This window comes from Triticum dicoccoides, chromosome 7B (assembly GCF_002162155.2).
Source record: "Triticum dicoccoides isolate Atlit2015 ecotype Zavitan chromosome 7B, WEW_v2.0, whole genome shotgun sequence".
Lineage (NCBI taxonomy): Eukaryota > Viridiplantae > Streptophyta > Magnoliopsida > Poales > Poaceae > Triticum > Triticum dicoccoides.
Genome location: NC_041393.1, coordinates 777,372,168 through 777,386,173, shown reverse-complemented (window position 1 = coordinate 777,386,173; position 14,006 = coordinate 777,372,168). Strand labels below are relative to the sequence as shown.

The window sequence follows — 14,006 nt, the reverse complement described above, 5'->3', positions numbered from 1 at the left end:
GACCCAGACCCAAACCCAAACCCATGCTCAAGCCCAAGCAGGAGCCCGTGGACGAGCCCACCGACCACCTCCAGCCCTACCCCGGGGGACTCACCGGAGGCGTAGCAAGCCCGGCCTCGCCGCGCCGCTTCACCAGGTCGCTCTTGCAACAGGTCAAGCAGCCGCCCACCGACGACGGCGACAACGACGAGTCAGGCACCACCACCGCCAGCAGCTCCCTGTCGCCCTCCCCCAAGAGCAAGAGCACCAAGCGCGGCGCCAGCCTCAAGGCCAAGTCGGAGGGGCCAGATGGAATCCCCAAGAACCTCAGGGAGCTCTTCGCCACCGGCTTGCTCGAGGGCCAGCCCGTCAACTACTTCATGAACAAGGGGAAGGTAATGCTCCTTCTTGCTAGTTCAGTCAGTATGCATTTCAACCAGTTATCAAAGAATTCAGTCGATATGTGCATTTTGGTAATAGTGAAATGAAACCGAGCATTCGATTCGATTGTTACACACACGAACATAGTTCTGGACCTGGTTTATCTATCCATTCAAACATTGCAAGCTTAGGCATGGCATTGGAACTTCCCTTTTTTCTTAATCCTAATAATGCTAGTACTGCCTGGTTTCATTTCACTCCTGCTGTAAATTTTGATCAGGAATTTGTTTCTTCTCTCGTTTCAGCGACCAGTACTCCGTGGAGTCATCAAAGACACCGGCATATTGTGCTCTTGCACTTCATGTAAAGGCCGAAATGTAAGTACTCCCCTTCTGCCATAACACCAGTTTGCCATGCCATATGCCAATACCCAACCAATCTGCCATGGCTCGCAGGTCGTTTCACCTTTTTATTTCGAGGTGCATGCCGGGAGTCATAAAAAGCGACCCTCCGATTACATTTTCCTGGAAAGTGGAAATACTCTGCATGATGTATTGAGGGCGTGCACGGATGCTACCGTAGACACACTGGAATCTGCAATACTGGGAGCAATAGGCCCTGTGCCTAAGAAGAGGACAGTGACGTGCCAGGACTGCAAAAGTGAGTCCCCCCCTCCACCTCGCGCATCCATACCAAGCTTTGTTTCATTCGATGCTGTAAGTTTGGCCGATGTCTTACCTTTTAGGTTCGTTCAAAACTTCCCGCGCTGGAAAATTTGCTTCCTTCTGCGAGATATGTCTGGAGTCTAAGGAAGTTCAGAGTACGGCAAGGTAATGCCTGTGATACTATATAGTTAGCCATGTGATTATTCCAGTTTCTGTTCTTCTTCTTCTTCTCTTATAGACCGTTGTTTCTGCTGTTGGTATTTAGGCCGAGAGGACGGCCACCTAAGAATCTCTCCCCAGGGACGAAAACCACAAGTGCAGCAAGCCCAACTTCATCATATGGTAGGGCACCTAAAAACACCAAGTCCGACTTCATCTGGCAGGGTATCTAAGAATTTCTCTTCTCTCCAGGAGCGAAGACCACACGCGCAGGAAGTCCAACTTCATACGGCAGGGTGCCTAGGAATTTCTACCCAGTAGCCAAGACAATAAGTGCAGCAGCAAGCCCAACTTCATCTGGCAGGGTGCCTAAGAATTTCTCCCCAGGATCGAAGCCTACAAGTGCAGGAAGAATTACAAGAAAGTAGGCTCTGCCGCTTATCAAACTACTTTAGCTTTGTTTCTCCTCGACTTCGTCATCTCATTTTTTGTTGCTCTGTCTGTATATGTTGTTGCATGCTGCAGGGACCATGGCTTGCACAAGTTGGTTTTCATGAGTGGTGTTTTGGCAGAGGGCACAGACGTCGGCTATTATGTCCAGGGAAAGGTTTACTTCCTGGCTTCTTTCTTGCTGTTTGTTTCTTTATGCAACTTCGTTCTTCAGCCACTCCGGATAAATATTGTATTGTTGTTATTAATACTGTTATTGACTAACATTCTAGAGGTTGCTGGATGGCCACATAACGGAACATGGAATCTATTGTTATTGCTGCAACACAGTGGTAAAATTACCGTCCCTTCCTTCCATTAGTTTAGTTTAGATACATGAAACAACTCAGTCAAGGAGTCAGCCTGGACTTCTAATTAGTTCCTTTATTTATGTTAGCGCCATATGCTACTACTGAACCTGACCAGAAATATCCTTGTGCTGGATGAACAGGTTAGCCCTTCACAGTTTGAAGGCCACGCTGGCCGAGCTGCTCGGCGCAAACCGTGAGTCTATTGTATTCTTCTTGTAACAATGTATTCTGCTGGGCCCTGTTGTTCATACTCTCAATTCCCTTTGCTAACACTACTGCATGCAGTTACCACAACATATACATTTCCAATGGCGTTTCACTACACGAGCTGTCGGTTTCTCTTTCAAAAGGCCGAAAACCTTCAGAAAAGCAGAACGATGACTTATGCACCATCTGTTCAGATGGCGGGGAGCTTCTTCTTTGTGACTCCTGTCCGAGAGCTTTTCACAGAGGTAACATCATTCATTATGCACCTATATATTATATGCCTAGCCAGTAGGGGGTGCATGTTTCCCAGTTAAGCCAGCTTCCATTCTTCTTGGGTATTCGGGCATGCGACCATCCGGATATTTGTTTTGATGGCAGAATCGTTGTCTTTACCATGTAGTTACCTAGCGATTTAGAGTGTCAAAAGGCCCCTCACCACTGGTTGTCTTGGATTATTGTTTATTGCAGAATGTGTTGGCTTGTCTTCTGTACCGAAGGGAGCTTGGTGTTGCCGGTATTGTGAAAATAGGCAACAGAGAGAAGGTTATTTGGCATACAACAACAATGCAATAGCCGCTGGGAGGGTCGATGGAGTTGATTCCATCGGACAAATATTTATGCGGTCGATCCGTATTGCCACAGCACCTCAGGGTGCATTTGGTGGATGCGCATTGTGCAAGTAAGTGTCCATCCATCACCCTTGTATGTTCAAGTTCTTGTTCATTATCTTTCCAATACAGCAATATGTAGAACCAATCGACCATATGAAACTATCCTCCACAAACAAAGGAATTAGGTAAAAATTGATATCAAATTTCCTTTATGGAGTATGGACTGCTGGAGTTATGGAGTCTTAATATCTGAATATCAACCTTTTGAGTTTCTTAATATCTATATAAGCCTCACTGCATCTGATCTAGGATTTAGGATACTCACTTGTTATTTAACTATGCTGTCCGTTTGGCTCTCCGATGCTGCTCCAACAAGCCTTTCCGTCTTTTGCTTTTGCAGGCAACATGATTTTGGCAAAAGGAAATTTAGCGAACGAACTGTGCTGCTCTGTGATCAAGTAAGTTGATCAATCACATCCATCTTCCCATGATATGCCTGTATTGAGTTGTCGTGCTGTTTTCATTTTTGTGTTGCTATTTGTTCAGTGTGGGAGGGAATATCACGTTGGATGCCTGAAAGAACACAACATGGCTGACTTGACGGTGATCTCCCTAGCCCAATATTATATTCTGAAAATTTTGCATCATAAGGAACGAAGAAGTATATTAATGGGTTGACTGCTGCTGCAGGCATTGCCCGAGGGAGCATGGTTTTGTTCCACTGTATGTGTGGAGATCTGCGAGGCACTGAAGGACCTAGTCAGTCGTGGAGCAGAACCTGTTCCTGCCGTGGATGCTGATCTCATAAAGAAGAAGCGTGCGGAGAAAGGTTTGAACGACGATGGCGACCTTGATGTTAGATGGAGGGTTTTGAGGGACAAAAGTTCAGAAGATAGTAAACTGGTGCTGTCCAAGGCGGTTGGTATTTTCCATGTAAGTTGCCGTGGCTTCTTGAGTTGATTGTGTGCAACCAAACCAATGATACATATATCCTAGCCTAGTTATGGGTGGTGTGGGCTAATTTTTCTAATGCACTTTTGCAGGAATCATTTGATCCTATCATCCAAGCTGGGACTGGGCGAGACCTGATTCCAGCCATGGTCTATGGGTATGCCATTTACCCGTACGTACCATACTTGAGCGTAAACAAGACACCTAAGTCGTATGATGTTTCTCGTTTCAGGAGGAGCGTAAGGGATCAAGATTACACAGGGATGTACTGTGCGGTGTTAACTGTCGGGTAAACTCTTTTTTTCCTCTGGGTGTTGTATTTGGCAAAAAGGAAAATGGTAGTCTGAACCAACTGTTGGGTTCTGTTGATGCAGCAAGACGGTGGTTTCTGCTGGACTCTTCCGTGTGATGGGCAACGTAGCCGCGGAGCTCCCCTTGGTCGCGACGAGCAGGGATAACCAAGGCTTGGTAAGTTTATACTATCTATTGTTGGTGTAACTAGCAAGTGCTGCTACCTTTTTATACTACTAGTGTTTGCACCAAAAAAGAAGGAAACAAAAAAAACCGACTAGTGTGTGAGCATGCATGCAGGGGTACTTCCAGGCGCTGTTTGCGTGCATCGAGCGGGTGCTGTCGTCCCTGAAGGTGAAGCACTTTGTGCTGCCGGCGGCGGAGGAGGCGGTGTCGATCTGGACGCAGCGGTTCGGGTTTGGCAAGATAACCCAGGACAAGGTGTGTCATGTCTGTTGCCTTTTGCAATCAATCGTCCTCTGTCGTCATGTCACGCGTTGGTAGATAGAGGAAGGAGAGCTTGGTATTTGTAACGTGTGTGAAAACAAAATGTCTTGTTGTGTGGTTGCAGCTGCTGGAGTACCTCAAGGGCGGGCGGCCGACGGTGTTCCATGGCACGTCGACCCTGCACAAGCCTATCCCGGTGGCTGAGGCGGAGGCGGAGGCGGATGCGCGGGTGCCTGAGGAGGAGGAAGAAGCGCCGGTGCCGGTGCCGGAGGAAGGAGAGCCGGTGCCTGAGGAGGAGGAAGGAGAGCCGGTGCCCGATGAGGAGGAAGGAGAGCCGGTGCCCGAGGAGGAGGAGGAGTGAGGAGGAGCTAGGAGGAGTTGTTTCACTTTATTTTGGGAGGGGGGGAGGACGGATTTGTAATGGTGTAATGTAGAGACAGAGACAGGGATTTTCCTTCATTTTGGTTTGGTCTAGTCTCAGTAGTCTAGTAGGAGGAGAGAGATATGATGATGGTGTGTTTTGTTTTGTTGAGGGGTGGTGGATATGATGTATGGATGGATCCTTCCTTTCCTTCCTTGTGTGGTATTGTTAGTTAGTTAGACAGAGGAGGAAGAGGAAGAAGAAGCACAAGAGACAGAGAGAGAGATAATCCTTGGTGGCTGGCTGGGTGTACTAGGAGTATTTGAGGAATGAAATTGTCAGTCAGAAGCACATGTTGAATGATTTGTTTTGTGGGAGCAAATCTTGCTTGAATGTGTCTTGTTGTTAGCTCTTCCTTGTATGTTTGTTAGCCATACCATAGAATCCTTAGTGTTGGTGGTGTTGTTGGAATCCATACCATACCATACCATACCATACCATACCATAGATGTGTGTGTGTGTGTGTGTGTGTGTGTGTGTGTGTTTATATCAATAAATCATATGTAAGAGCATTTCTACATCAGCCAATCAAATTTTTAGAGCAACTCTAGCTGACTAGACTAGACTAGCTAGTTAGGCAGAGGAGAAGCAAGAAGAAGAAGAGGCACAAGAGAGAGAGAGAGAGAGAGAATTTGAGGAATGCAATTGTGATTCAGTCAGTCAGAGTTTAGTTTTGTGGGAGCAAATCTTGAAGAGTGTGTGATAATGAACCGAGAGCAAAAATTTAAATCCTACTTACTAATAACTACTCCCTCTGTCCCATAATATAAAAAAACGTCTTACATTATGGGACGGAGGGAGTAGATTAAATCACATAAGGAAACAAGAAAAGAGAAACCACTTTGACTAATATATACTGTACAACAACAATGTTGATTAAGCCGCTCCCTCCCTTGCGTAAAGAAAGAAAGAAAGAAAGAAATATATGAGCGTCGTTTAGATCACTTCACTAGGGGGCCGTTGTATTGTTGTACTCTTACCCTATTCCTTCCATCATCTTTGTTAGCCTAGCTCAGCTCACTCCTTATCTTTTTGACCCATGAGTCAAGGGAATGAAAGTGACTGACTGGTAATGTGTTTAAGAAACGATGTATCGTCTTCTTGCCGAGGGCGGGAGGCCGACGTGAGGAGGAGGAGGAGCCCCCTTGTGGATGGAGACGAGCCTTGCCATGGAGGAGGCCGCACGCACAGATTGATGCGCAGATTAGGCCAATTTCATGATGCTCACTGCCGTGCGTGAGTAATTCCATCGTAGGCTTGCTGGACTGTGATGAGTTGGATGAGGTTTACCATGTAATCAAGTTAGTTTTGTTAGGGTTTGATCCCTAGTATCCACTATGTTCTGAGATTGATGTTGCTATGACTTTGCTATTCTTAATGCTTGTCACTAGGGCCCGAGTGCCATGATTTTAAATATGAACTTATTATGTTTTCATGAATATATGTGAGTTCTTGATTCTATCTTGCAAGTCTATAGTCACCTATTATGTGTTATGATCCGTTAACCCCGAAGTGACAATAATACTTACCGGCGATGACCGTAGCTTGAGGAGTTCATTTATTCACTAAGTGTTAATGCTTTGGTCCGGTACTCTATTAAAAGGAGGCCTTAATATCCCTTAGTTTCCAATAGGACCCCGCTGCCACGGGAGGGTAGGACAAAAGATGTCATGCAAGTTCTTTTCCATAAGCATGTATGGCTATATTCGGAATACATGCCTACATTATATTGATGAATTGGAGCTAGTTCTGTGTCACCCTATGTTATAACTGTTACATGATGAACCACATCCGACATAATTATCCATCACTGATCCAATGCCTACGAGCTTTTCACATATTGTTCTTTGCTTAGTTACTTTACCGCTGCCACTGTTACAATTACTACAAAACTGCTACTTTTACTTTTGCCACTGTTATCGTTACTTCCATACTACTTTGCTACTAAATACTTTGCTGCAGATACTAAGTTATCCAGGTGTGATTGAATTGACAACTCAGCTGCTAATACTTGAGAATATTCTTTGGCTCCCCTTGTGTCGAATCAATAAAGTTGGGTTGAATACTCTATCCTCGAAAACTGTTGCGACCCCCTATACTTGTGGGTTATCAAGACTATTTTCTGGCGCCGTTGCCGGGGAGCATAGCTCTATTATTTAAATCACTTGGGATTTATATCTGCTGATCACTATGAGGAACTTGAAAGACGAAAGTACTAAGATTTTTTCCGTCAACTACGAGGGGAGGTAAGGAACTGTCATCTAGCTCTACACTTGATTCTCCTTCTGTTTTGAGTAAGCTTGCGACACCTAAACCTACTTCTGCTATTAATTATGACATGTCGCATGTTATTGATAATGCCACTTCTGCTATGCATGATACTTATGATGAAACTACTTCTATGTTTGATACTACTGTGCCGTTAGGTGAATTTCTTGATGAACAATTTGCTAGGGCTAGAGAGAATGAAATTATTGAAACTGATAATATTGATGAAAGTGATGATGAAGATTCTCCCCCTAAATATGAATTGCCTGTTGTGCCTAAGGGTTATGTTATGGATGAAGAAACTGCCAGAGATTTTCTTGCTTGCAATGATAGATCTGATCTTAAGAAGTTACTAGCTAAGCTTAAAGAAAAATCTCTGAATGCTAGAATGAAATATGACCCTGCTTTTGCTACTTCACCTATCTGTGTTACTGATAAGGATTATGATTCTCTGTCGATCCTGAGATAATTACTTTGGTTGAATCTGATCCTTTTTATGGTTATGAATCTGAAACTGTTGTGGCACATCTTACTAAATTGAATGATATAGCCACCCTATTCACTAATGATGAGAAAATTCGTTATTACTATATCCTTAAGCTATTTCCGTTCTCATTAAAGGGTGATGCTAAAACATGGTTTAATTCTCTTGATCCTGGTTGTGTGCGTAGTCCCCAGGATATGATTTATTACTCCTCTGCTAAATATTTCCCCGCTCATAAGAAACAAGCTGCTTTAAGGGAAATATATAATTTTGTGCAAATTGAAGAAGAGAGTCTCCCACAAGCTTGGGGGAGGCTTCTTAGATTACTTAATGCTTTGCCAGATCATCCTCTTAAGAAAAATGAAATACTTGTTATCTTTTATAATGGACTAACCGATGCTTCCGAAGACCACATGGATAGTTGTGCTGGTTGTGTTTTCAGGAAAGAACAGTTGATCAAGCTGAATTGCTATTGTATAATATGTTGACTAATGAAAACAATTGGACACTTCCTGAGCCAACTCCAAAGAAAAGCGGTGTTCTATTTCTCAGTCCTGAAGATATGCAAGAGGCAAAGAAATCTATGAAAGAAAAAGGTATTAAAGCTGAAGATGTTAATAATTTACCTCCTGTTGAAGAAATACATGACCTTAATATACCACATATTGAAGAAATACATGGTCTTGATAACCCGGCACAAGTAGTGAAGGTAAATTCTCTTTATAGATATGATAAAGTTGAAATCCCGTCTACTAAGTTTGCTAGCCAATGCTTGGATGAGTTTGATGACTTTATGGCTAAACAAGAAAACTTCAATGCTTATGTTGGTAGAAAATTGAAAAGTAATGCTTATATGATTGGACACTTGAGTGATTATATGTCTAGAGTTAAGGGTGAACTTAAATTCATTAGTAAACATGCTTCTATGGTTACCACTCAAGTAGAACAAGTGCTTAAAGCTCAAAATGATTTGCTCAATGAATTAAATGATAAGAGAAATGATAATGCTGTTAGAGTTATGACTAGAGGTGGTAGAATGACTCAGGAACCTTTGTATCCTGAGGGCCACCCTAAGAGAATTGAGCAAGATTCTCAGAGAACTAATGTTGATGCACCTAGTCCTTCTAAAAAGAAGAAGAAGAAAAATGATAGGACGTTGCATGCTTCTAGTGAACCTGTTGTAGACACACCTGAGAATCCTAATGATATTTCTATCTTTGATGCTGAAACACAATCTGGTGATGAACATGAACCTAGTGATAATGCTAATAATGATGTTTATGTTGATGCTCAACCTAGCAATAATAATGATGTAGAGGTTGAACCTGCTGTTGATCTTGATAACCCACAATCAAAGAATCAACGTTATGATAAGAGAGACTTCAATGCTAGGAAGCACGATAAAGAAAGAGAACCATGGGTTCAGAAACCCATGCCTTTTCCTCCTAAACCATCCAAGAAAAAGGATGATGAGGATTTTGAGCGCTTTGCTGAAATGATTAGACCTATATTTTTGCGTATGTGTTTGACTGATATGCTTAAGATGAACCCTTATGCTAAGTACATGAAAGATATTGTTACTAATAAAAGAAAGATACCGGAAGCCAAAATTTTCACCATGCTTGCTAATTATACCTTTAAGGGTGGAATACCAAAGAAACTAGGAGATCCAGGAGTACCAACTATACCATGCTCCATTAAAAGAAACTATGTTAAAACGGCTTTATGTGATCTTGGAGCCGGTGTTAGTGTTATGCCTCTCTCTTTGTATCGTAGACTTGAATTGAATAAGTTGACACCTACTGAAATATCTTTGCAAATGGCTGATAAATCAACCGCTATACCTATCGGTATTTGTGAGGATGTGCCTGTTGTGGTTGCAAACGTTACTATCTTAACAGACTTTGTTATTCTTGATATCCCCGAGGACGATAGTATGTCGATTATCCTTGGTAGACCCTTTTTGAATACTGCACGGGCTATTATTGACTGCCACAAAGGCAATGTCACTTTTCATGTTAATGGTAATGAGCATACGATACACTTTCCGAGGAAACAACCTCAAGTTCACAATATCAATTCTGTTGGAAAAATTCCATCGATTATTATTGGAGGTTTTGAATTTCCTCTTCCTACTGTCAAGAAGAAATATGATATTCTTATTATTGGGGATGTACATATCCCCGTTGAGGTAACTTAGTGTTATTCGAAATTTCTCTGGTTCCATGTTATTCGGAATGAGTTTGTTAACAAGACTTGATCAACCTTATTAGTGGATTCCTTTTGATGAGCATGAGATGGATGAAGCTAGAAAGCACAACCTTCTGTATCCTCCTTTTACTTTCTGTTATTTAGAATAAATAAAGCAAAAATAGTATTTTCTGTCTGTTTTCTGATTTATCCATGCAATAAAAAATACCCCGAAAATAGAAGTTCTCCAAATGCCCTGAAAATGAAATATGTTTTTTTAGAATATTTAAAAATATTTGGCACTGAGAACATAGCAGGGGGGCAAGCATCTGGCCACGAGGGTCCAGCCCCCCCGGGGCGCGCCGCCTGCCTCGTGGGCCCCTGGTGGCCCCCCTCCACTTATTCCTGCACCCACATGATACGTCTCTGTCATATCTATAATTTTTGATTGTTCCATGCCAATATTATTCAACTTTCATATACTTTTGGCAACTCTTTATACTATTTTTGGGACTAACATATTGATCCAGTGCCCACTGCCAGTTCCTGTCTGTTGCATGTTTTATGTTTCACAGAAAACCAATATCAAACGGAATCCAAACGGGATAAAAATGGACGGAGAATTATTTTGGAATATTTGGGATTTTGAGGAAGAATCAACGCGAAACAGTGTCCGAGGTGGCCACGAGACAGGGGGGCGCGCCCTGGACTCTCGTGGGCCACCCGTAAGGCGGTTGATGCCCTTCTTTTGCTGCAAGAAAGCTAATTTTACGAGAAAAATCTGGGCGAAAGATTCACCCCAATCGGAGTTACGGATCTCCGGATATAAAATAAACGGTGAAGGGGTAGAATCTGAGAACGCAGAAACAGAGAGATAGATCCAATCTCGGAGGGGCTCTTGCCCCTCCCAAGCCATGGGAGCCAAGGACCAGAGGGGAAACCCTTCTCCCTTCTAGGGAGAAGGTCAAGTAAGAAGAAGAAGAAGAAGGGGGGCTCTCTCCCCCTTGCTTCCGGTGGCGCCGGAACGCCGCCGGGTGCCATCATCATCACCGCGATCTTCACCAACACCTCTGCCATCTTCACCAACATATCCATCACCTTCCCCCATCTATATTCAGCGGTCCACTCTCCCGCATCCCGCTATACCCTCTACTTGAACATGGTGCTTTATGCTTCATATTATTATCCAATGATGTGTTGCCATCCTATGATGTCTGAGTAGATTTCCGTTGTCCTATCGGTGATTGATGAATTGCTATGATTGGTTTGAGTTGCATGTTTCATTATTGGTGCTGTCCTATGGTGCTCTCCGTGTCGCGCAAGCGTGAGGGATCCCCGCTGCAAGGTTTGCAATATGTTTATGATTTGCTTATGGTGGGTGGCATGAGTGACAGAAGCACAGACCCGAGTAAATAGGTTGTTTACGTATGGGATAAAAGGGGACTTGATGCTTTAATGCTATGGTTGGGTTTTACCTTAATGAATCTTTAGTAGTTGCGGATGCTTGCTAGAGTTCCAATCATAAGTGCATATGATCCTAGTAGAGAAAGTATGTTAGCTTATGCCTCTCCCTCAAATAGAATTGCAATAGTGATTACCGGTCTAGTAACGTAGTCAATTGCTTAAGGACAATTCCACAACTCCTATCACCACTTTTCCACACTCGCTATATTTACGTTATCGCTTCTTTATATAAATAGCCCCTAGCTTTTATTTACGCGCTCTTTATTATCTTGCAAACCTATCCTATCACACCTACAAAGTACTCCTAGTTTCATACTTGTTCTAGGTAAAGCGAACGTCAAGCGTGCGTAGAGTTGTATCGGTGGTTGATAGAACTTGAGGGAATATTTATTCTACCTTTAGCTCCTCGTTGGGTTCGACACTCTTACTTATCGAAAACTGTTGCGATCCCCTACACTTGTGGGTTATCAAGACCTTTTTCTGGCGCCGTTGCTGGGGAGTCATAGTGTGGGGTGAATATTCTCGTGTGTGCTTGTTTGCTTTATCACTAAGTAATTTTTATTTGCTGTTCTTAGTTGTTCTCTATCTTTAGTTATGGATATGGAACACAAAATACCAAAAATATTAGAGGTACTTTCTACTCATGTAGATGGGGTAACTCCTAAAACCCCCGATTCTCATTATGTGAAAGATATTATGTACTACTTCGATAATCCTGAGAAAACCCCATTCAACTTTATAATGGGAGACACGTTGGATCAACGTGAATACTTTAGGGATTATCACTCGACACAAAAAGGGAAACTATTATGGGATCAATTATTATTTTGCGTTGGAATACTCGTCAACTATGCGTGATGCATGATTATACTTGTTGCTCTAGGATGAAGGATCCACACCTTCCCTTTTCATGCAAATTCAATGATAATAAAACCTTAGCTTCTTATGCTAATGGTAGATATGATTACTATGATGTGGAACAAATTGAAGAATTTGTTGCTTTTATGGGTGCTTATGAGATTGAATCTATGTTTAAAGCGTTTGATGATTTTGATGATTCAGTTTATAGACAAGAAAATCTTGCTATACTTAGATATTGCTATGAAAATTATGAATACAATTACTATATTAATGCATTTATTGAGAAAGTCTCCGCTGTCCAAGAAGAGACTAATATTTTGCAGGAAGCTATGGAAGAAGAAATTGATGAAACTGTGAGCTCATTGGATGAAAAAGATGATGAGGAGAGCGAAGAACAAAAGGAGGAAGAGCGGATTAGCTACCCGTTCCCACCTTCTAATGAGAGTAACTCTTCAACTCATACATTGTTTAATTCCCCTTCGTGCTTACCGAAGGATGATTGCTATGATGATTGTTATGATCCCATTGATTCTCTTGAAATATCCCTTTTTGATGATGCTTGCTATGCTTCTGGCCAAGATGCCAATATGAATTATGCTTATGGGGATGAACTTGATATAGTTCCTTATGTTAAACATGAAATTGTTGCTGTTGCACCCACGCACGATAGTCCTATTATCTTTTTGAATTCTCCCAACTACACTATATCGGAGAAGTTTGTGCTTATTAAGGATTATATTGATGGGTTGCCTTTTACCGTTGCACATGATGATTTTTATGAATATAATATGCATGTGATTGCTGCTACTACTTGCAATTATTATGAGAGAGGAACTACATCTCCGCCTCTTTATGTTTCCAACACGATAAAATTGCAAGAAACTGCTTATACTATGCATTGGCCTTTACTTGGTGTGCATGAATTGTTCTTTTATGACATGTCGATGCATAGGAAGAGAGTTAGACTTCGTTGTTGCATGATATATGTTACTTTGTGCTCATTACTAAATTACAAATCATTGTTAATTAAAATTGGCTTTGATATACCTTGGGATCCGGGTGGATCCACTACTTGAGCACTATTTGCCTAGCTTAATGGCTTTAAAGAAAGCGCTGCCAGGGAGACAACCCAGAAGTTTTAGAGAGTCATTTATTTCTGTTGAGTGCTTTTATATAGTTTAAAAACAAAAAAATAAAGAGGGGAACCTAAAAACTTTTCAAAAAGGGAAGTGAAAGTAAGAGAGACAAGCATTGTTGAAGTGGGAGAGCTCCTTGAACTTTGTTCATGCTCACGGAAACTTTGTGAATCTTGATTACAGAAACCTTTCATCAAAAATAATTATCCCCTTGTACAATTCCATTGTATTATAACAATAATGTGCCAAGGTTTGCCTTTAGGATGTTTACAATGCTTGCTGGTTTGTGCGGTGCAGGACAGAAACTTTGGCTGTAGTGCTCGATTTTACATTTTTGCTGGAACGTCAAACGGTTCTGATTCTTTTTGCACTGTCTTGATATACAACTTATTTATTTTTCCTAATTTTGGTAGAAGTTTTGGGATATCATAAGTATGGTGGATGTTCAGATTGCTACAGACTGTTCTGTTTTTGACAGATTCTGTTTTTGATGCATAGTTTGCTTGTTTTGATGAAACTATCAATTTATATTAGTGGATTAAGCCATGAAAAAGTTATATTATAGTAGACACAATGCAAAAAAAAAATATAAATTGGTTTGCTACAGTACTTAGAGTAGTGATTTGCTTTATTATACTAACGGTTCTTACCGAGTTTTCTATTGAAGTTTTGTGTGGATGAAGTGTCTAAT

The 14,006-nt window shown here is 41.9% G+C and overlaps 1 protein-coding gene across 1 annotated transcript; it reads left to right on the top strand.

Annotated features, from left to right (window-relative positions):
• Nucleotides 1–6: 6 nt before the first annotated feature.
• Nucleotides 7–5,247, top strand: LOC119337598. Its single transcript, XM_037609757.1, has 19 exons — nucleotides 7–374; nucleotides 666–737; nucleotides 816–1,020; nucleotides 1,106–1,190; nucleotides 1,291–1,367; nucleotides 1,437–1,608; nucleotides 1,710–1,791; nucleotides 1,907–1,966; nucleotides 2,125–2,177; nucleotides 2,270–2,436; nucleotides 2,660–2,870; nucleotides 3,203–3,260; nucleotides 3,349–3,405; nucleotides 3,493–3,735; nucleotides 3,846–3,910; nucleotides 3,986–4,042; nucleotides 4,128–4,221; nucleotides 4,345–4,485; nucleotides 4,616–5,247. The coding sequence occupies exons 1-19, from the start codon at nucleotides 24–26 to the stop codon at nucleotides 4,850–4,852; spliced, it is 2,487 nt and encodes an 828-aa protein (XP_037465654.1). The 5' UTR covers nucleotides 7–23; the 3' UTR covers nucleotides 4,853–5,247.
• Nucleotides 5,248–14,006: the final 8,759 nt, after the last annotated feature.